Source organism: Chionomys nivalis, chromosome 22 (genome assembly GCF_950005125.1).
Source record: "Chionomys nivalis chromosome 22, mChiNiv1.1, whole genome shotgun sequence".
Taxonomy (NCBI): Eukaryota; Metazoa; Chordata; class Mammalia; order Rodentia; family Cricetidae; genus Chionomys; species Chionomys nivalis.
In genome coordinates, this window is record NC_080107.1 from 29,319,440 (window position 1) to 29,343,802 (window position 24,363).

Below are 24,363 nucleotides of genomic sequence, written 5' to 3' on the forward strand. Positions count from 1 at the left end.
TTACATTATAATTTGTAACACTAGAAAAATTAGTTATGAAGTAGCAACAAGATAATGTTATGGTTGGGGTCATCACAACAAGAGGAACTGTATTAAAGGGTCACAGCATTGGGAAAATTAAGAACTACTGCTCTAACCTATACAATATATATGACAAGGTGTTTCAGTGTTATGGGTAATAGTGTCACCTGGCATTTTCAGAATTATCACTAAGAAATGGAAGCCACCGACGCAATTTATGGGCCTGTCGTCTTGTAAGGGAAGCACGTAGAACTGGCGTGCATTGGCACTGGTCTTGGATTGGGCACATTCAGCCTGATTCAAACAAGCTCTTTCACTTGTCTGTGGTTCAACTGAGGAATGGATTGCATTATTTGTAGAGTTCTTCTCCAGACCTAAAAAAAAAAAAAAAAAATGTGTCGTCTCTATATGGAAGAGAGCGAAAGTTTGAAGGAAAGGGTTTTACACGCATTTGTAAACACCTAACCAAATTTCCTCAGGAGTAGAAAGCTGACTGCTCACATGACGCTGTTGCCACGTCACCTTGACAGCACCGTGCAGACGGGAACGAGGAAGAGGCTGCCGCGTGTCTCGCGGGAACCACTGATGAAATATTACTATCTTACAAACACGACGGCCCATAGTGCTGCTGTCAATCTTCTCCCGGATTCTCTCACACTTGAACACAAATACTTAGCCGTATAAATAGAGGCAGAAAACCCACTTTGGGGACTCTTCGGTGCTATTTTCTGCCGCTTTGCGCCCACAACCATCTACTAAACGATGGAGGAACGAGGCAAAAGATGGTCCCTACCTCAGAGGAAGGCGTCCCAAGGAAAAGCAAGTTCTGACGCGGAGGGTCATTCTGTTCCAGCAGGAAACTATTTTAGACCTCAAATCTTCTGGCGTAAGATTTGAAGCCATGTTTGGTGGCCACTGCATTTTGGTTTAAATGATAATAGAATGGGACATGGAAACATCTCCTAAGCTTATTGAAGAGCACTATAGTTATTCCTTCACTTGGTTATTCAACGAACATCATAGCAATTGCCACGTGACAGGTCCCGAGTCGAGTGCCTGAGAGACAATGGAGAACAAGCCCCTACCACTATGAGGCTCCGGAGACAGATGAAAGAGCCAGCGAACCGACAAATAACAGAGTTATGTCGCTCGTGGCATTTACAGTAGGATGACCAGGACAGAAAATAATGATCCCCGAGCTCCCAGAGGAGGATGGCCAGGGGCAAATTCTTGAGATGAAACAAGCAGGAGGGGACCTGCAAAAACTAAAAGATAAGAGAACAAAGAGAAGGGTGCTCTAGGCAGAAGCAAAGAAACAAAGCAGAAGTTGGTTAAAGGCAGGAGGTGGTTAAAGGCAAGGACCGGTTATTGAAAGACTTGAGGCTTGACTGCAAGGGAATGGGATGGTATCGTATCCTGAGATCGGAAAGTCTAGGAGGGGATGGGATGGAGAGGTGGTGGCCATGACTAGGGAGACAGTGGAAAGCCGTGTGTAGGTATGTGTGTGAGATTTTCACACAGAAGTGCCATGGAGGCCTTGGGTGTAAGAGGGTGTGATTTGGAGCAGTTTTGGGCTCAAGATAAACACTTTGAAACCTCAGGATAAAGATGACAAAATAGATCCTAACCCAAAGTCATAATAGGTAATGAAGAATGTCATTCATATTGACTAAAGGAAAATTCCATCCAGAGGACATTACAATTCTCAATATAAACCCACTGAATACAGGTTCAGCCGACTTCGGGAAACTAATACTACTGGACGTGGAGTCGCAGTTGTAGAGGGTGACTTTATTTATTTTGTTTTTTAAATATTTATTTATTTATTATGTATACAATATTCTGTCTGCAGGCCAGAAGAGGGCACCAGACCTCATTATAGATGGTTGTGAGCCACCATGTGGTTGCTGGGATTTGAACTCAGGACCTTTGGAAGAACAGGCAATGCTCTTAACCGCTGAGCCATCTCTCCAGCCCTAGAGGGTGACTTTAATACCTCATCCTCAACAATAGACTTGACTCTCACAAGCCGTCCTCTGATCTCCACACCCTCACTGTGGTGTGTACAACTCGATGTACACACATGCACACACACTTATAAAAACACACAATGTAAGAAAGAAAAATGAATGGATTCTAGAATTTGTATATGACATATCAAAGTTAAGTCAAGATAAGATAGATAAGTTAAACAGATCAATAAGATTGAAGCACTAATTGCATTTTTTTCCCCAACTTAAGAAAGAATCCAGGTCCAGACAGATTCATCGCAGTGTCCTGGTTCTACTTTAAAGATGTACCACTGAGTCTTTTCAAGTTGTTCCATAAACTAGAAAAAGAAGGAATGCTTCCAAACTTATTTTATAAAACCAATGTTAATTACCTTAACTCCCAAACCAGAAAAAGACACAACAAAAAAGGAAATGATATGCCAATCCACTTGTTGAACATAGACACAATGATCAGCAATAAAATACTTGCAAAGTGAATGCAAAAACACATTTTTAAAAAAGAAAATTCATTGCTGGGCACAGCAGCATACATCTTAACTCCCTGCACTTGGTGGCAGATTGCTGTGACTCTGAGGCCAGCCTAATCTACATAATGAGTTCTAAGCCAACTATGACTGCATAGTGAGACCTTGTCTCTAAATAAATAAATAATTAAAATAATAACATTAAGAGAACATTCAGGCCGGGCGGTGGTGGCGCACGCCTTTAATCCCAGCACTTGGGAGGCAGAGGCAGGCGGATCTCTGTGAGTTCGAGACCAGCCTGGTCTACAAGAGCTAGTTCCAGGATAGGCTCCAAAACCACAGAGAAACCCTGTCTCAAAAAACCAAAAAAAAAAAAAAAAAAAAAAAAGAGAACATTCATCATGATCAAGTTGGCTTTACTACAGAGATATTGGGATGGTTCAACACATGCAAATCAATAAATACAATATGTCACACGAGGTATTCAAGGACTGAAATCACATGATCATCTCAACAGGTGCTTTAAAAAAAAAGGCCTTTGGCAAAATATAACAAAACTTAAATGATAAATCCAAGAAGAGAGAGGCTGGAGAGATGACTCAGCAGCTAAGAACACCGGCTGCTCTTCCAGAGGACCCAGATTCAATTCCCAGTACCCACACACAGCTTACAACTGTCTGTAACTCCAGTTCCAGGGGATCCGGCATATCATATAGACACACATGCATGTAAAACACCAATGCACATAAAATAAAAACAGGCAAATCATTAAAAATAATAATTTAAAAAGCCCTGAAGAGATGAGAAATGGAGGGAACTTAGAAAAAGCTATATATGACAAACCTACAGCCAAAATCATGCCAAATGAAGAAAAATCATGCCAAATGAAGAAAATATTCAAGGCATTCCCGTTAGGGTCTGAAGCAAGACAAGCACTCATTCTCCACTCAGACTCAATTTAATGCTTGAAGTTTTAGCTAGATCAATCAGAGAAGAGCAGGAAATAAAAATGATACAAATGGGAAAGGAAGAAGTCAAGGTACTTTTATTTGAAGATAATATTAGCTTGGCTTATTTCTAGACAGATTTTCTTAAATTTTTCTGTCTACCCTTTGCCTCTGGGCTTTTACCTTTCTCTATGTCTGTATATATTTTTCTTTTCTTCTTATTCTGTCTGGTTGCATGGCTGGGTGGCTGGATGCTGGCATACTCCTCTTTATCCTTTTCTCACTCCTTCCTTCTTCTCTCTTCTCTACCTATGCTCTCTGCCTTCCAGCCCTGCCTGTTTCTCTCTCCTGCCTGCCTATCTGCTATTCAGCTCTTTATTAGAACAATCAGGTGTTTCAGACAGGCAAAGTAACACAGAGTTAAACAAATGCAACATAAAAGAATGCAACACATCTTTGCATCATTAAACAAATATCCCACAGCATAAACTAATGTAATACAACTTCGACTAATATTCTACAACAGTCCTGGAACCCATTTCTTTGGTGCCCACTGATTCTGATACCCATTAGGATCCTGGAACCCATTTCTTTTGGATACCCACTGATGAGCTGAGTAGAGGGTTCCAAGCTATCCTGGGCTTCAGGCATCGACTGGAGGTCTTGAAATTTATTCCTGGGGACCTAACACAGCAACACACACACACAGATTAGAGAAGGTATGTGGGCAGAGGTTGGTCTAAAGGGGTTGCAAACCTCGAACACTTGAAAGTGTTCATCATGCTGCCATAGAGTGATAATTCTTTTTTTCTTTCCTTTTTTTCTTTCTTTTTCTTTTCTTTTCTTTTTTCTTTTCTTTTCTTTTTTTTTTTTTTTTTTGGTTTTTCGAGACAGAGTTTCTTTGTGGTTTTGGAGCTTGTCCTGGGACTAGCTCTTGTAGACCAGGCTGGCCTCGAACTCACAGAGATCTGCCTGCCTCTGCCTTTCAAGTGCTGGGATTAAAGACGTGCACCACCACTGCCTGGCTAGAGGGATAATTCTTAGAGCAGAATGTTCTGGAAGAATGTTCATTGGAAGCTTGGATTGCTTGGGATGGGTATGTCTAACATTTATGTAGAGAATTTTAATTAACCACATTTTAGATCTGCAATGGATTGCTGAGATAGAGTGCCTCCCCCTAAATCTCACAAGCTTAAAGTGGGGTAGAGAAAAGCAGTTGTTATAAATCTTTTTATAACCCACATGAATTCTAGTGGCTGGGAACTTGCTCAGTCAGAGGAATTGTCCTATTTCAGGGGAGTTAATGAAGCCAGGGAAATAAATTCCCTTTCACTTGCCAGGCAAGGGAATAAAATCTGTGCTTCTAAGCCATTACTTGTATACTACCATGAATACAAACCTTAGCTGTAGTCATTATGTGGGAAGGGAACTTGGGAACAGTCAACCCAACCACCCAACTACACAAGCAAAGAACTGCAATGATTTAAGCGCACACCATTAATACCCTGACTGAATCTTGGTGGCTCCAGTTCAATCAGGCTGGCATGCGAGGACATATACCTTTCTTCAGTATCTTTACCCCACTTGGATGGGCTTTGCTGTGGCCCAGATTTGGCTTCCTAAGTACCTGGTATTACAGGTGTGCCCTGCCATGTCCTACACACGTAGTTCTCAAATCTTAGATGTTCTTGAAGCCCAGGAGTGCTGCACAGAACTGTCCTCAGGCTTTCTCACATCTCCCAACTTGTTAATTTCTGTGTCCTAATTTCCTTGCAGATTGCTCCTTTCTCCCGACACTCTGCTTCTGCTGGTTCTATCACGCGACTGCTTCGATCCTTGGCTACTCTCCCACCCTGCCCACACAGAGGCTCAGGCTCCGCTGCTTGTTCTGATTCCAGCTTCCACAAAGGCTTTGGGGTTGTTGATGTTTTTCTTCAGTCCTGACCTTATCGCTTGCCCAATAAAACAGCTGTATTTGTATTTGAGTGTCTTAAATTATTTCTTTATAGAATTTGGCAAATAATTTAAAAGGTATTTTCTCAAGTGATTCTGAATATTTCAGTGTCCTAATGTCCCGAGTTGAAGGCATGCTGGAATAAATGGTAGCAAGATGCAGTTATCTGATCACAAAGTGGGTGAGACAGACACACCCTCTAATTCCTGTTATTTATGCCAAAATTGTGCAAGATCACTGACCTGTTTTAAACCAATAGGATATAGCAAATACGAAGGTTTGGAAGATGGGGTTAAAGCCCGAATCACTCAATGGAACTCAACAGGCAGCCGAGTTTGGTTTCATAAACTATGAATTTCACAGCCACAAGGAAAAGAATGGTTACAACCTAAGGAGCTTGGAAATGGACCCTTCTCTATTTGAGCGGCTAGACTAGAACACAGTCCAGGTAGCAGGACACTGCAGCAATTCCAAACCCACACAGTGACATTATTCAGCAGTGTTAACATACTGGTACCCTATGCTGAAACCGAAAGCCTACATCTTGGCTTTCTTAACCTGACCTCTCTCTGTTATGGATCAAAATCAACTCTCTTCAGTGAGACAAGTGCATCGAACACATTCTTAAAAAGTTGTGTGCCGCCGGGCGGTGGTGGCGCACGCCTTTAATCCCAGCACTCGGGAGGCAGAGGCAGGCGGATCTCTGTGAGTTCGAGGCCAGCCTGGTCTACAAAGGGAGTTCCAGGACAGGCTCCAAAACCACAAAGAAACTCTGTCTCGAAAAACCGAAAAAAAAAAAAAGTTGTGTGCCATATGTCCTGGTTGCCCAGATTAAGCGTTCTATATGAGTAGTTACAGGGCTTCAATACCATTGCTCTGGGTGTGTGGCTTTCTGGAATGGTTTGGATTTTCATACAGAAGATGAAATATTTGATATGGCATCAGACTCTTGAACAACCTAAAATAAGCACCGAATGATTACTGAAATACATGGCTGTTGCCTATGTTAAAACTTTTGACAGCTAAAAGCTCTTCAGAGTATGAAGTGTAGGAGGGCACATACCTGACTTGCTATTGATACTGTATGATGGTTTTAAGGCAATGGATACTGACAAGGGCAGGGAAGATAAATTTCTGGAATGCCTTGAGAAGTAGCTGCCTAAATGATACAAATTCAGGGATAAGAGCAGAAAAGGATCAAAACACCCCTCTAAAATTTGTACTCCACATTCTGCATTCTCTGTTGGTTATAGTCATTAAGTTGGTTACAATCACTCTACATGAGTTTATCTAGATGTTTGCTGCAATACACTCACCGTTAGTCAGTTTCTCTGTCATTCATGATTCAAAGAGTTCTAGACATTGGCAAAATGTCCCAAAAGGGCCAACCTCAGCCAAGTCCTGCTCCCAGAGGTGTATGCAGACTGAAAGTTTTGAAAAACTCATTGGCTACATCTGGAGGACCGGAGACAGCTAGAAGCAAGGCTTGCAAATGCATGCAGCTTGGTGGTGAAGGAGTGTGGGTGAGGTGGAGCTTGTCTGGGGAAAAGCCAAGCACAGGGCAACACAGTGGGGCAGCTCGGGAGGGGACTTTCACATTGGAGGTGGCAGGTATTGACTAATATGGTGACTACCTAGGTTTAACCTCCGGCTCAGGAGCTCAGCTTGCTCCAAACCTCCTCTGACCAGCAAAATGAGTTATTACCTTGTAAAACTGTTTGTCAAAAAGAGTCAAGGGAAAATAAACACATATTATGTCAGAAGGTGTAATATCATACTCGAATTCAGTTGAACATACCAAGTCAAAGTTTCTAAAAGGTCGACTCTCTTCACTGTTCTCAACTCCATCCAGCCCGGGCCATATTAACCATCAATTACTCAACAGTCACGGACACTGTGCCCTGTATTTTTCAGCCAGCTACAATGCTATACGTACACACTTAAAACATGCACTGTGAAATACTTTTATTTCCTTTTTGTCTTCTGCAAAAACATACACTATATCCTCCAATATATGCGGAGCTGTATGGTAATATTGACTTTGATTTACTGAGAAAGGGGGTATTATGCAGTAAGGCAGAAAAATACAGTTTGTCAGATATTCTGCCTACACCAATTAAAGGATGATCTAGCAGATAAGTTACTCTTCTCTAAACCAAGGCACACATACAAGTCAAATCTATTCCTGTCCCCACACCCTCCAAAGGAGGGTGTATTTCCGCAGTATTCTGAAAGATTCCAAGAAATGGTGGAGATGGTAGCATGCTGAGCAGACACACAAGCCACCCCCTTAATTGACCGTACCTCTTCCTTTCAGACCTGTTCAGGGAACCACGCACACGAGTAACTGAAATACCACTCATGAAGCAGGCACCAACCACCAAAGTAAGGGAGGCTTAGATTTTCTATTTTACTTCAAAAGGAACAAATTGGCCATCAGTCTTTGATAAATTCTGGACTTGCTATCACCTCCAGACACTGTACAAATAAAGAGTTCTCTAGTTTTACTTATTTATAACATAAATGCACTCTCTCTCTCACACACACACACACATATATCACATAAGGCAAATTAACTTCATGCTTTACTTCAGCAAAATGGGGGAAAAGCTTTCTCTGAAATTGGCACTGAAGTTTCAAATTCTTAATAGTAAGAAGATACATCCATCTGTAAGCAGAATGAACAGTCATATACATATCAATCAAAATTATTTCCTTTATATCATCAGCAGTGAACCCCAGAGGTAGTATGGCAGAAACGAGCATGGATCCTAACAGGTCACAACCAATGAATAATTCAATTTATTTTTTTTTCCTGTGGTTTTGACCATAAATCACTTTACATTTAGGATCTGAATAAAAACCACTCTTCAGCAGAAATCCTGGTCCATTAATTTAACTGACAATAAGTTTACAACTTTCAGACTGCAGATATAAAAAAAGGTATAAAATTATGTTCAGTTTGAAATGGTTTTAATTGTATTCATTAAAAATATTTACATTTCCCAGGACTTCCAAAACCCCCTTGCAATATAATTCTACACTATATTCTATTTATTTATAAAATGAGGCTCATTTATGAGATTTCAATGACTGCTATACTGCAAATTACCTACATTCTGTAAAATATTTTAAGAACTTTTCATAGCAAAGGTAGTTTATACTGGATTATCTGAAACCCAAAAGTGTCCACAGATGAGCCTCTTAGAACTCTTGGCTTAACGCTTGGGTGCACTATGAGGGGACAAGTGCTACCACGTGCTAGCCTGCCCTTCGCTTTCCCTTACACTGTGTGCACATTGTGAAATAAACACATATGCAGCATGGCCGTGTTTTGATATGTATTTTTTATTTCCCTGCAGTTTTCACTTATCAAGAACAAGTAACAGGGAAAGTTGTCTGAACTAGTGCATAAACAAACATTCTGAAACACCACTACACGTATCTAATTTACAAGAACCGTATAAAAAAAGTCACTAAAACACTACACTATGAAGGTGTCCAACACTTACAGTCAGACTTTTTCCAACCCGTTACTTGCCTTGTAGCCACAGGAAAACTCTCCAAAATTGAAAAGACAATCTTGCCACAACCCTCCCCCCTCCCAAAACCTGGGATGGCTCGATATATAGACTTCCAATAATTATTGCAATGATATAATGCAATACATACCTGGTAAATATCTTTTATGTGGTGTGTTACAGTTTTAAAGCCAGTTAAAATATGCAGTCTTCAGATAAAATGTAATCCATGAAAAATTTTCATATCTGCACAGTTTAAATGTGCTAGATGCATAATTTTCCTAGTCCACTTTTTCTGTGTAATTATTTTTTATAAACTGGTATTATAAATAGAAATATACATTCAAAATATATGGAAAAGTGAGTTACTCCATTAAATTTGCATGTATCGATCCATCCCTTTCCCCTGCACAGTAATAGAAAATACTATTTTGCCTTGAAGTCGTATTTGACAGTGAAATGCCACTAAAGTATTTACCAAAAAGTCCATCTAGTCAAATTGTGAAACAAAATGAACCAAGTGAAAACTTTACAGTTCCTTTAGAAAAAAATTACAAGAATTTCATTTCCTAGCTATGAATCTTTAACTTTTTAGACACAAAGTTGGATTTATTTTTTTTTACAAGATACAAAATGTAAACATGGCAAAATAAATAGTTAAAACAAGTGATGCAGGATCCCATTTCATGCTCATGATCCCATTAAAGAATTATTTTTAAAATCCATTCAGTTGCAAATTCAAGTGCAAAAGCATGATGATGAATATCTACTATTCAAGTAACAGAAATAATATTGATGATACAAATAAACTATTTTACAAGGTAGTGATTTTCCCAATTTTACAAAATATACATCATATATCGATTTAACATCTGATATACTGTAGTCCATTTAGGTCCATTGTTCTGCTCTGTGATCCACAGAGTGTTGCCTTTTGTATTCCGCTGGAATATGAATGACTGCACACCATCCACACAGGTCCAAGCCACATGCTGTAGGTTATGTCACTTCCATAGCTACTGTTGTCTCTGCTATTCCATTTAAACCCAATCTTTCTGGTTCATGGTTCTCTCTATAAGAAGACAAAGAGTAGAATAAGCTTTAGAACTCTTGAGAATCTATGGATAGGCCACATTTTTTAAGTAACTATAACTAAACCTAAAACCCTCAATTTTCATCTTTTCCAGGCAGAAATGAAGATTTTTTTTCCTTCAGCCCAAAAATTTTAGTAATTTCTAATACGAGTGATAAAATAGGGAATATATAACATGACTAATCCAAGTTTCTTTTTATTGGCTTATGGTCAAAAACTTTTTTACCCATACAAAGAAATTTACTTTCTGCTTCACTGTCCTCTTTGCATAAAAACTTGCCCTGGAAAATATTATTTAGTTTTAGAAAGTTCTTAAAATCTACACACATACACATAATATCAAAATAAAAATTGTTTTTAAAAATATAAATGTCAAGGTCACAGAATATGATTTCAATTTAAGCTCTGGTATGAACCAATGACAGCTCCAACTTAGATTATCAGTCTATAAAGATATGGTGAAGAGTGGAGAGATGGCTCAGCAGAGGACCCAGGTTCGATTCCTAGCACACAATGTTTTATATCCCTCTGTAACTCCAGTACCAGGGAATCTGGTGCCTTCCACTGGTATCCACAGGCCCCAGGCATGTACACGGTGCACACACATGCATGAGGTCAAACAGTCATACACCTAAAAAAATTATTTATAAAATTAAAAAAAATATGAGAGTGACTGAAGCTTCTAAAGTATCAGTCAGCTTGACATTCTCTTTCTACACCTCTGGTTGGCATTTAAGGATGCTACGAGTGTCTGTAAGCACAGAGGTTTCTTTCTATTCAGCAAATCCTCAAGCTTTTTGAAAAATCAAGTCTGTCAATGCCTTGAGCAGTGAAAAGCCAAAGGCCCTTCTCTTCCTACAGCATAGCTGGTGCAAAGCCCAAGAATGGTCCCCACACCCACACACCTGGCCATGCTGCTGATGGCACTGCTGGGAGTAACCTTTGGCACTCTGTCCATACTGGCAGCAACTGTGGCAAGTTTTAAGGCTGTTGGCGATGGTGCTGAAGTCCGTGTATTGATATGCACATTGACAGGGGAAACAACACTGACGTTATTGAGGTGCACTGCATTGGTCAGGCAGGAATTGTTCATGGGAAGTGGCTGAGGACTGCTTGTGCACAACGCAGGGATCAAGTGGTTTGTAGTAGTGTGGCCAACTGTCCTTACAAGCTGTACAGCTGAAATCCCTGCGCTGGATGATAAAGCCATATTGGTGGAATATAATGTTTTAGATGGTCCTGCAAAAAAGAGGGGAGAAATTATTCAATTGGTGCCATGGGACAAATAAAAAAACTCCTACAAAATTAGGAATTTAGTAATAAAAGTAAATGCACTCATATTCAATAAATTCTAAGCTAACTTTGCATATCACAGTTGTATAAAAAGACTTCACAAAGCATTTTGCTACCTCCTTACATGTCAACTTTGGAGAAAAATATAGTAAGACAGATGAAAATGATAGCTGTATTGCCCTAAAGATTTATAGGCATACAAGGATGAGCAAGGGTAGACTAAAGGAAGAAAACTTGAGAATTCTGAGTGTGACAGCCATGAGGAACAGAGCAGCAGGTCTCTGGAGCGCAGCAGGTAAGCAGCAGACAGGCTTTCACAGCCACACTATCACAGGAGGAGGAGTCAGGGTAATTATTCTTATGAATACATGCACATGGGAAAGTAAATGTGACCTCAAGCTTTTTAACTGACTGTGCCGTTCTGTATTTCACTTTTTAGTCAATTCATAGATGAATCAACAGGGGCGGTTGATAATGAGCTCAATGGATTCCTAACACGCGAGACAACTGGCAGTCTGAGGAGGAACTCAGGATGGAGGGAGGTAGGTACACACAAGAGAGCGTGAGAATTCCGGGAATCACCCAGCTATTCTGAAGAGCATGAACATACACTTCCTCTGTGCACATGATAAAAACCAAACCCAACTTAGTAAGTGGCAACTTCAAGCTACTAAGTATTATGTGAAACCCCAACTGTACCTGAAGGCTGGACGACACCATTCATGTTGTTGTGGCCAGTGTTCTGTTCCTTGGATACCTCACTGCGACTTGGAACGGGAGCACTGACTACTGCAGATGCAGCAAAGTGGGCGCTGGCTGAGTCAAGTGTTTTAGACATACAGTCAGAGGTGCCTGAGCCCTATAGAATGGACAGGAGCAGAGTTCAGTTTTCCATGCTTATTTGTCTGTCTGTCTGTCTATCTGTCTAATCTAACCCCTCAGTAGTAGGGGGACACCATGTTCATGCAGAAGTCAGAGACAACTGTCAGGAGCTGGTCTGTCCTTCCACCATGTCAGTTCCAGGAATCCAACTCACATTGTCAGATTGGAGCAAGTGCTTTTACCCGTTAGGCCATCTTGCCAGCACCCTATATTCTCAGTTTTGTTAGATGTGATTAATGAATACATTAAAGAATGTGTGGAACCCAAAATGATATTGTCTAATTGTGAATAGCTGTATTTAGATTAGAGGCATAAGACTTTAGATTTTTTTGTTTATGAAGCATGAAAATCACTAAAACCAGCAAGTAATTATTTCTGAGAAATAATTTTTCTAAACTGAAAAATCCATGCTCTATTAATTTTTCTAGGTAATAATGAACCTTTTTGATGAGCAGATTCCATAAATAAGGTAAAATCACAGACATGATTAATACCCACTTTTGTCACACTGTAAAATCATAGACTACCCCAACTTTGAAGCAGATTGCAAACACTTCAGGTTAGTTATTCAAAGAGACTCACAAAAAAGCAAAGCAAACCAAACACAGTGGCCACTCTTCTATGATTCTGTGTAAAACTAGCCGTTACTAACGCTGACGGTCATAGACTCCACGTCAAGCCCAGATCTATTGGGACTATCAGCTTGAGGATTTGCTGAATAGAAAGAAACCTCTGTGCTTACAGACACTCGTAGCATCCTTAAATGCCAACCAGAGGTGTAGAAAGAGAATGTCAAGCTGACTGATACTTTAGAAGTGTAAGGACAGCAACCAGAGTCACCAAGATTTTCATGGTGTTGACTCAAGACTTAAAGGTACCGAGCCATGTGGGTAACATATACTAGAATAATGGGCTAATATAAGTTATAAGAGTTAATAAGAAGCCTGAGCTAATGGGCCAATCAGTTTATAACTTGTGTAGACATCTGTGTGATTTTCTTTGGGGCTAAACGGCTGTGGGACCTGGTGGGAGGCCAGAAACCCCAACAAGTAGGCCCACATGTTACAACCTACAATGTGAAGTTTATTCTCTGATGATTCAACTTTGAGATTATTTCTTTGTATTTTTGTTTGGCTTTTAATGGCTTAAAACAATGTATCATATTCTTATATAGTTACAGAGGTCACAGTCCACAATGAATCTTATAAGGCTCATACCAAGTGTTTGCCGTGTTGGTTTCTTGCAATCTTATATAGTATTTCTCATTCATATTACTCAAGTCTGTATTTATACGTCGCTATAAACTTCTGGCGGCATTTCTTTTTCCCTTCAGGAAAAAGTGGTTCAGAGAGGCAAGGGGGCTGTACAGTTTAGATATACTGCACAATTCAATGGAATTCCTTCTCCTTATGCGCTATACTAACATAGTACTTAAGCACAAACTTGAGGAAGAGGTTAGAAAAGCCATATTCTTGAAAAAAAAATGGGAAGTAAGGGTAAGGAGTGATGGTTTCAAAAATATATAATAATTTTATAAAGTCTCAACAATCCTTCCAAAAACTAGTTATTTCTTTCTTAAATCCAAAGTACATTTGCTCTCAAAATAACCAGAGACTATCCTATAAACTAGCCATTCAAAAATAGGTGAGCTAACTAAGGAAATCTGGGTTATGTCAGACTCCAGAGTAGAGGTATACAGTCATCTGGAGGAAACGGGAAAAGAGGAGCAGGAGGTCACCTGTGCTTTTGGATGTGTCTGCTGTGAGGAATGCTGGGATTGCTGCTTCTGTTGAAGCTGCGCAAGTTGCTGCCGTTGCATTTGAACTAGCTGCTGTTGATGCGTCTGGAACTGCTCTTCTGTGATGCCCCCTGTTACTGATGAAGGATAAATAAGCGAGTATTAAAGTATTTTTAATGACATAAGTAGAATACAATGCAAACCAGTTAAGAAAAAAAAACAACCACAAATCACAATATACATCTGTAAAGTAAAATCATAACGGCAAGTCTTTCAGTGTGGTATACGTTCACGTCTATCTCCTTCATGCCTTTGCAGTTTTGAACTTGATTCTAGCATGAGGAATTTACCATTTATTCAGATTGAAATTTTTCTTTGAATTTTTTTTTGACATGATTTGTGTATTTAGCATGTGGGTGTGTATACCACAATGCACATAATGGAGGTCAGAGACAGCTTGAGGGAGTAGGTTCTCTCCAGCCACCATCCTGACGATTGGTGGCAAGCCTTCCATGGTGGCCTCAGATTTAGTGCATTTAAGATTCTCTTAGTTCTCCGCATTAGGGTTCCCGTGGAGTAACAGTAGTAAAGTAACAGTAATAATGATGATAAACACTCACATTTACTAATGCAAATATTAATAATGACCAAATTACAGCCTTAGTAAGAGAGGGCCACCTGTAAGACAAAGTGACTTCTGCCAGTTTTCATGATACTAAGTGAAAATACTTTCCTTTCTGACTCTAAACTGGAGTACAAAACAAAGATATTCAGCAACCATAAGTCCAATACATTCAACACCTAAAATAAATACTACCAAAGGAAGGACAGGAAATGAGATTATTTTCAGAAAACTAGAGTCACAATGGACCTTCAGATGCAACCAGCAGTGCTCTGAACAGTGTGTGAAGTTATAGATTTCAAGTAAAAGCAAGAGACCAGTTTTCTTAAGTTGACAGAAGGATTAGCTCAAAAAAGACAATTTTTCTCAAAGAAATGTAAACCAAGCTTCCTATTTAAGTGGGTACTGATAGACCGACTTAGCGAACATAAGGCTCTTCGTAGAAATGAGCACACATTTAGAATACAATGTCCCACCACACCAGAACACACACATACTTTCGAGACTAATTCTCATTCTTCTTTTCTTTTCTCTTTGCTGTGCTAGGGGCCCACATGCTCAGCTAAGCAGATTCCACCACAGAGCTACATCTCAGTAATAATTTACTATCTATTCCCATGCAGAATGGTGCCCTAGGAATTTCCGTGACTAAAGGGAAAACAGATTAGGAAAAGGGTTATTAATATAAAGTCCTACAGTTTCTTATGGAAAGAAACAAAGTGCCAGTCAATGTTTGCATATGTGCTAAGGGAATCTAACAATATGAGCTACAGCCAAGGCTACTTTATTCCCCAAAGTTTCTGTTTAGTAAGATTATCAAATGAGAACATTTTGATAGTAATACAGACATATAGCCAAACTGTGTCTAGAAAGTCTTATCTTTTTAAAAAAATATATAAAGAGAATTAGGTCCAGAGATGGACTGAGCTATGAAGGGAAAAATATTTTGTTTCGAGAAGATTTCAAACTCTGCTATATTTATTATACTGTTCACTTTAGAATCTTTACCGGTATTTTTGATGTACACAATAGTTATTTTACTGAATTATCAACAAAAATCAAATGTGTTTCTTTGTATATGTTAAAGTCAAGTGTTCTATTTTTAAATGAAAAAAAATCAACTCTAAGGTTATAATCTTCAAAATCAAATGAAAATATTAAGTATTCATGAATTTCCAGTTTGAAAACCTTGGGGGGAAAATAGTTTATTAAATATAAAGGCAGGAGGAAAACCCATAAATTTAGCAAGTCTTACATGTCTTCTAGTGCTGAGCCATTTGGAAAGGAAAGGCATGGGGATCGAGAGCTAGCTCAGTTCAACGAGACATTGCTCTTTTACTAGAGCTGAGCTTTATGTTGTGGAAAAGTGTGGCCCATGTTGGTTATGGATAAAATATAAGACATCACACACAAGAAAAGTTGTATTTAAAAACAGATAAGTGAATAAGAGTCTTTTTTTCCTTTCCAAAGCCTGTGAGGCAGTTGGTTAAATGGTTCTAATTTAGAATAAAAGACAAGTGACTGACACTGCCAATCAGAAATGCTCTACAATCCAGAACCTTTTCACTGTACTCAAAGACCTTACACACTCAAAGAATTCCAGATATTCTGATTAGGGATGTTTAATCTGAGCACTGTGAATTCCAGATATTCTGATTAGGGATGTTTAATCACTTAAGTTCACACAAATATTCAAAAACTTGGAAATTCACAACACTTTGGTCCTCTGAAATATTTCAGATACAGGACAGTAAACTATATCTATGGTGGTACCTGGCTGTGATCCCATTAAAGCAGCAAGGCTAAGGCTAAGTTAGCTAAGGCTGCACAGGGAACAATTATTCCTGAGTTAGTCCATGGCTAACAAAGTACTGCCAACTAAGAGTTCTGCAAGTGGTCTTTTGGGCATATATAGGGTATGTGTTAATGTATGTATATATACATATATATTACTATAAACTCTCATCCCTGATCCCACTTCTGATTAAGAATCACTGAGAAAACAACAACAACAAAAAAACCAAATCCAAAACCTAAAATCAAAGAAAACCTAATTCTACAATATAGACAGGCTTTTAAAATTATACCCTCTCTGTTTTACTCCAAGCTTAGTGTGTTCTTTCCATTCATGACATCCAGTCCTTTAAACTAAGGTGTTTTGTGTTTCAAACAAACTGATGTTCTTTATCCAGAATTTTCTAGAGTACTGTTTAGTATCACTTAAATTCCTTAGACGAAAGTAAGAAATAGTAATCAGGATAGAGAGTTGCAACAATTATCCCCTCCTAACCCCTTCAAGGCAAGGTTTCACCTGACCCAGGCTGGCCCAGAACTCACTATGTAGTGGAGGATGATCTAGAACCTGTGATCTCCTGCTTCTATTATAAACATGCGCCCACCTACAACACAAACATCTTGATTCCTCTGTTACCAGACAGTGTGGTAAGAGATACACAGTTTTCATGCTACAGACATAATAGTGAGCTGTTTCTCAGGGCTCACTACTGATAGTAAAAGAGTAAAACACAAGATTAAAACACTTCCTAAATGGATTATTTTTCCTTTTATAAATTGTTGGATTATTTCAAAGAGATTTTTTTTTTTTTTTTAACACAGGGTCATCTAGTGGCACAATTAAAATGCATCAGAAAGGTCACGGTTAACAGTGAGTGAATCCACTTGAGATTCAATGCAGGAAAGGAATTCTGCTTTGGTCAAGGTTGTAGTGGCAAAGGCCAAAGTGAGGATGGACCAAATAATAAGCTCTCTTCTCACCTGCAACCAAATGAACTCTTCTATCTTACAAGTTGGTAGCTTAAGAGGAAATTTAGCTCACTCCCCATAGTTCTATTAGGTCACAATTACTACAAACTTGTCTGTACTGAAAGGTGACAATATTTGACTGACTGCTTTAAGTAAATGGGAAGCATTCTTTATAGTAACATATTACAAAGTCCTAAGATTGGATCCACAGAGTTATTCTTGTGGTTATATGAAATATATCTTAGCATTTCTTAACTGTGTATTATTGATAAAGAGAAAAAACAGAAACATGTTCTAGATACTCCGGAATGATCATCCTATAACAGAATACTGAATACCAAGCTTTTTTTTTTTTTTTTAAACTTGTGTCCACTTTTGTTCTTTAATTTTTATCAGTGTTTCTTAAACTGGGCCAAGATGATGTACTCTTGAGAAGGCATGGTTTTTCAAATATTGTCCTAGAATGAGTTTTCAGATTAATGGAAAGAACCCAATGTGGTAAAGATTACGCTATCTTGTATTTTCTATTGGGAAGGTCTTTGTTATGAATTATAGTAAAAGGTTTAAATCAACACTGACTTCTCCAGGATTTCATTTTAAAGGACAGATCTGGGTCTGAACTGGGGTAGGCAGATAGGGAGGTTCTGTCTTAAATCTTCAATGTCACAATGCAGAGTAAGGGGCAGTCCTCATAAATGACTAGGGAAGTTAGGGAAGTTGGATTAGCGTATAAGTCTACAAACATTCTATAAACATAACTTCTAGATAAAGGGAAATAACTCTAAGTGTTGCAAGGCTCAGGAAATGAGGAACTAACAGATACAAGGATAATGAGAACAGACTTCTGATGCCCAAGCATAGTAGTTAACAATAAAACAGTGCACACTACAATATTTTAATACCTTGGGTCTGAGCCTTTTTCTTACCTTTGAAGGCAATCATAATCTCCCCAAATGTACCTTATAAGTATTTATGTTAGTTGTTAAAGCAGTTTGATGCTAACACTTTTTACAGTTATAAACACTGTATGGCAATGTAAGAATGGAAAAGAAACTAAGTAAATGAGACCTCAAGAATTCCTCCTGGAACACTGAGCAAACTTTTATTGACAGTGGGGTATCTGTTGGTATCTATCAAAAACGCAAAAGAAAACGGTAGCAAGTTAACTTGACTGTATCAGTGAAACCACGTTACATGTAAATCTGGCCCTTCAAGTTTGAACAAGTAAAGCTGTTTCATGTATTTAACATATTTTTTGAACTTTATACTACAGAAAAAAAAATCTAAAAAGTTGACAGTATCAGTTAAGTGACTATAAATTAGTATGCTTTACTTATATTAATAATGCAATATTGCCATGTGCTATAAGCTCCTTGAGATATTTTTCTTCCTCACTTTTCAACTGTTAAAAACATGCTTTTTACATAAAACAGAATATAAACAATTTTGTATTAAATAATTTTTTGCTTTTTCACTTATGTTCAAATATAGCCTGTCTTTACTTCTTCTGTCCTGTTGAGTTTTTAAATTAAGAAAGATTATTTTAGCCGGATGGTGGTGGTGCATGCCTTTAATCCCAGCATTCAGGAGGCAGAAGCAGGTGAATTACTGAGTTTGAGGCCACCTGTTCTACAGAGAAGAAGGAGGAAGAAAGAAAGAAGAATAAGGAAGAAGGAGGTAGAGGAAGAAGAAAGAAGAAGGAGGAAGATCTTTATGTAGTAATTAATAATGTCACTTAATTCAAAACAAGTTTTCTGTTTTAGTCTAATACTTAGGGCACACATTTAAATTTTTCTTGAAGCATATAAAAATAACAAATATAAGTTAGATATGAAGGGATACATAGGTAATTAATTCTAGCACTTCAGAAGCGGATGCAGGAAGATCATTGAGTTTGAGGACAGAATGGGCTATACAGAGACCCTGTCTCTAAATAATCAATACATTAAATAAGACATATTTAACACAGTGACTTTAAAGTTAACAATGTTTATTAGTAACATGAAAGTAAGAAGACGCTAGGTCACTTGGCCTCGATGCATATAGTATAGCCCTTACCTGATTTCCTTAACAACTAAGAACATGCCATAACAAACACTACTGCTAAGCACATGAGACTCCATTTCTGCTTAAACACTTCATTTATTAGGATTTCTCAGCTGGGAAAGAAAACTTAGCATTAATAACGTAGAAATATTCTCCAATAGGTAAAAATATGTGCCTGTCTTATTAGTCTTAACAATGTATAGCTTTCAAGACTAAAGCTCACTAAAATGAGTAAATGACAAAATTTAACAATTTAATGGAATTCCCTTCTAGTTGTTATTCAGCTGCTGTTTACAAAAATGACTTCATTCCCATGTCTGACCCTGCCCCTCCCCCAGTGGTAAAAGGAACCAAACCTAGGGTCTGCTAGGCAAGTTCTACCACTGAACAACATCGCCAGCCACCAATCCCACTATTTTAAAACAAGTTTTTTAAAATAAAAACTCTCATGATCAAGGATGAAGAGGACCTCAGAAAATCTAGAAGGAAATAAATTCTTTGCATTACCAACAAATACAGAGACCTGATTTTAAGACTGGCTTCTGGGGCTGTGGAGATGGCAGAGCTAGCAAAGTGCTTGCTGTACAACCATGGTGACCCAAATTCAGGTTCCCAGGCTGAAAGCAGGGGGAAGAAGAAAGCACCTATAATCTCAGTACCAGAGAGACAAACAGGCAGATCTCTGGAATTTACTGGCCAGCCAGCATAGCTAATTTCAGATAAATGGCTATCATTTACATCATTTTACAGAATACCATGCATAATTGCAGTGCACACATTATAAACACATTTATAAATTATGTATACTTGTAAACACGTGATAAGATTATCCACAGAATAAAATAAATCAAAACTACATTTTAGAATGTCTAGGTATTGAAATTATTTACAATACATACATCATAAAATCACTAAATTAATTTGACCACAAACTCATATCCTGTGTATTTTTTTTGAGCCTCAAACTAGCTATATAATCAAGGATGATCTTGAACTCCTGATCTTCCTGACTCTACATCACATCTAGCACAGTATCTCTTAAAATGAAAAAGATCTCTCTGATCTCAACTAAAAAGGTAAACTATCAGACCAAAATCACTATTCAGTGAGGCTCCTTTAATTTTTTTTTTCTTTGCCAGAAAGGCTTTCAAAAGAATTCTCAAGGAGCAATGCTGACATTCCCTCCAAGTTAATGAATATACACTGTTTAAACATAAGTAGACAGCACTGTACGATTATCAGGAGGCAGCTAGTAAGCAGTAAGCTCACAGGGACACTGTTCAGCCCACACATTCGCCATACCAGACATTCACATGCCAAATTCAAGCCATTTAATAGGGTTATGTTTCTTATGCTGAAAACCAAAAATAAATATTTCTTAAGTAGAAGCAGGAAGTAAGTCTCCACAATTTATTATGAATTAATTTATCATATAATGGACATGAAGAGAAGGGTGGCAACAGACCTTTGATGCTCACCTGATATGCCATTCTTGCTGGTGTTCAATAAAGCTACAGATGCTGCAGAAACCCTTCTACTGCTCACAGTCTGCCCTGGTTTTCTTGAGGTACATTCTTCATTATCAATGTCCTGTACATTTAGTAGCCTTGGCTGGAAACACTGTAGTCGACATGATCTGATATTGCTTAATATTTCAGAAAGGGACAGTCTATTTTCACAAGGTTTACTGGAAGCATTGGTCCGAGAAAAATTAGAAGAAAAGTCTATAGTTTGGGAAGAGCTTGAAGAACCATTCAGCATCTCAGGGTCTATTTGTTTGAGGACTGGGTCATGTTCTGTAGATATTCGGTCCATTATGACCCTGTAAAGCAATAAGATATACATGTGCATGTGTATATCACATATTAAATACATAGCTGTTTTTTTTTTTTTTTTTTTTTTTATCACTTCTCTTTCAGATAGAAAATGAAAAGAAGGTCTAAGTAGCTTACCTTCCACCTCTGCCAATTCGCCTCCGTGCAAACCCTATACATCTTCTTGGAACTGTAAGTGTTGTAAGACAATGCTTATACCTCAACTTATCCAGGTCTGCCAGCTCTGAATTTTCACACGTATGGTCCAAACGAGGCTGTAAAGAGAGAGAGAAAATAGAGTAATTATGAAAGAAAGAAAAGTTAAATCATGATAGAAATGACTGAAGGTAGTATCAGGAGAATAACCAAAATTAAGATGAAAAACTGTAAGACTGGGGTTTAAATGTATTAATTAAATCAGTTAAAATTTATAAAATTATATAAGAAGTTTCCTGTTCAAATTATCTATACTAAATACATTTAGTAATGCATTTTAAAAAACCTAAGAAGAATATATCTTAGTATTTATTTATACATAGGGAGTAGATAAAATTATTAATTTTTTATGTGATAAACTAGAATGCATTTTTTCAGGGGGTGTGCTAGAGACAACAAAAACTTGAAGCGTATGCACAGGTTAAGCTTAAGCTTTCTCTTTACTTTTAAAGAATGCAGAGCCTATTTCTTGGCCTTCCCATTCTATGTATCATTCTGTTTTTCTGTCTTACCACTTTGTCACCCTTCCACAGTAGTCTTATCTTCTTTTATCATTCTAACTTGAGGACAAATCCCTACCCTTCCTACATTAAGTCTACTTCCCAAAAAGCTGTCTATCTGCACATACAACAATGCAATCACATGGTTTCTATAAACCATGTTAAAAGGGTAAAACCACCTTCACTGCTCTATAGCTCCATGCTTAATGGCATTAGTATTGGAAAGTCATTGGAAGGTCATTCTCTCAACACTGCACCCAAAATACGACACTAATAACAAGAGGTTTCTAAATGTGTCTGAAATTTATGGATACAATTATAAGACAACATTCTCATGAAAAAAGTTTAAAAATTATACTTACAGGGTATTTTATACTACACACACACACACACACACACAATTTCAGTGAAAATCTAGAAACCACCAAAGTTCCAAAAACTACTTAGACATGTGCAATTTTCAAAATTGCTAAAGCTAGAATTAAAGTTCCAAATGAAATAATTTTTAAAATATAAATTGTCTATTTCCAAGTATAGGATTCTAATATCCTTTGAAAGAATTTGGTATCTTCCATCTATTTTTGTTGGTACTGACACACTATAGGAGGCATTAAATAAAAAATACTGATGCACTTCCCACTTTTAGACTCAGCCTAAGTTACCTTGATACGAATGCTCTCTTAATTCCAGCTCACAAAAATATCACAAAAAACAAAGTTCTTACAGCATAATACTGGCATCCTGCCCTCCTTCTGAAAGCACAGGGACCATCGGGATCATTTTCTTCTTCAGGTTCTGATGCTGGAGATGGTACCTGGATAAAACAGGTGTTCTAATTTAGCAGTTATCAAGTTAACTGAAGAATGTACATAATGATCAAAAATAAAATCAGATCACAACACACCTGCCTATGTCCAGTGAGTAGCTAATTTGTCCTAAACATTTAATAACTGGTAAATATTTTCTGCGGCTAGAAATCCATATTTTTAAGATTCACTCTTGCATCTAAGTACACATGGTATTGTTTTCCTGTTTCTGAACGTAAAGGCTAGACTTAAAAATGATATGTTTATATATCCCATTTTTCTAAACTGTGCAGTCATAAATACTTGATGACAATTATGCTTCCCCTATCAGTAGTTGTATTTTTATCTGGAAACTTCTTTCTATAATACAAGTCAAATGGTAGAAAATAGAGGGTATTAGATTCCTGGGAACCAGAGAAATAACAGTGAGGCACATTATAGGTATTGGAAATAAACCCAGGTCCTCTTTAAGAGTAACAAGTGATCTTAACCACTGAACCATCTTTCTAGTCCTTTAAATCTGTGCTTAAACCTAACAGGTCAGAAACAAAATAGAAGACAGAAATTTGGTAAATTATAAACAGATTCGTTGCTGAGAAAAAGCTTAAGACCACAACAGTAGAGTAAAGTATAAAGACTTGAGTTGCTACATTAAAAAGGATTTTGCCAGGACCAGACGCTACCAGTCAAATATCCTTATATAATCTGATGGGGACTCCTAGGGCAGCATTGACTCACTAGAGCACAATTTATGTCATAAAAACAGGTTAAGTGACATGCAAAATATACTTTGATACATCAGAGAAACAATAAATATAAACGTCCTCCCTAATAGTTAAATACCATAAAAACCTTAGCACTTAAGTTTTCGTTGTCTTACTTTACTTTGCAGTACATCTTTTTCTCACAAATGTCTGCTTAATCATATTTACTTGGCAGCTTTAAAATCACAAATCCTTTATTCCTTTTTAGAAAGGATTTTCTTTTCTCCACATTAATTGCAAACTGCGTCACCTTGAGAAAAGGGCATTTGTTTGAGCCTCCAATAGCTGTTCAATTGCCCACAGAGGAGAAAGGCACAGAGAGCCAAGGTTAATTCTCCTTCCTGAGGTATCAATTCCCAACTCAAAACTATAAAGAAACCTTAACTTTACATTTTGATTCCTTTGTAAGTATCTAACTCTTCTAAAACAGACAAGAAGTGATACCAAGTGTCCAATAATTCTTTGCATGAAGCACTTCTTCCCAACTCACTCTAGGGAAATACTCCAACATGCACAGAAAGGTAGCATCATAGAGTGATGACGACAGTAGGACCGGAACTATAATCAAAGTAGGCTTAGGCCTTCTTCCCAACTACATTCTGTTAGTCAGCCTGGCTACAATGCTCTCTTAAAGTTATTTGCTCCCTTGTTCCTTTTCTACTGGACAACATGCTATCTTTTCCTATGTGTCCTGAAATCCACCCCTGGGAGAATTTACAAGAAGAATTTAGACATCACATTATTTAGTGATGCCAAGGAACAGGCAAGCAGTCCTCAGTAACGTGAAAATACCATTAAAAACTAATGAAAGTTGACTAAGACTTAGTAAAAGGTTCCAGAAAACCCTAAAAGTTGTATAATGCAATTTTAATGTGGGGATGGAGGCTGGGGATTATGTGAATAAATA

The 24,363-nt window shown here is 37.9% G+C and overlaps 1 protein-coding gene across 2 annotated transcripts in view; it reads right to left on the reverse strand.

Annotated features, from left to right (window-relative positions):
- Positions 1-7,708: 7,708 nt before the first annotated feature.
- Epc2 (enhancer of polycomb homolog 2) overlaps positions 7,709-24,363 on the reverse strand; it is an 88,670-nt gene continuing 72,015 nt past the window's right edge. For both annotated transcript variants that reach the window (XM_057755179.1, XM_057755178.1), the window contains 7 exons: positions 22,611-22,700; positions 21,309-21,445; positions 20,835-21,178; positions 13,926-14,062; positions 12,005-12,164; positions 10,918-11,251; positions 7,709-9,991 (listed from right to left, as the gene is read on the reverse strand). In XM_057755179.1, coding sequence (XP_057611162.1) covers positions 9,919-9,991; positions 10,918-11,251; positions 12,005-12,164; positions 13,926-14,062; positions 20,835-21,178; positions 21,309-21,445; positions 22,611-22,700 — 1,275 coding nt within the window. In that variant the 3' untranslated portion in view covers positions 7,709-9,918. The remainder of the gene's footprint in view (positions 9,992-10,917; positions 11,252-12,004; positions 12,165-13,925; positions 14,063-20,834; positions 21,179-21,308; positions 21,446-22,610; positions 22,701-24,363) is intronic.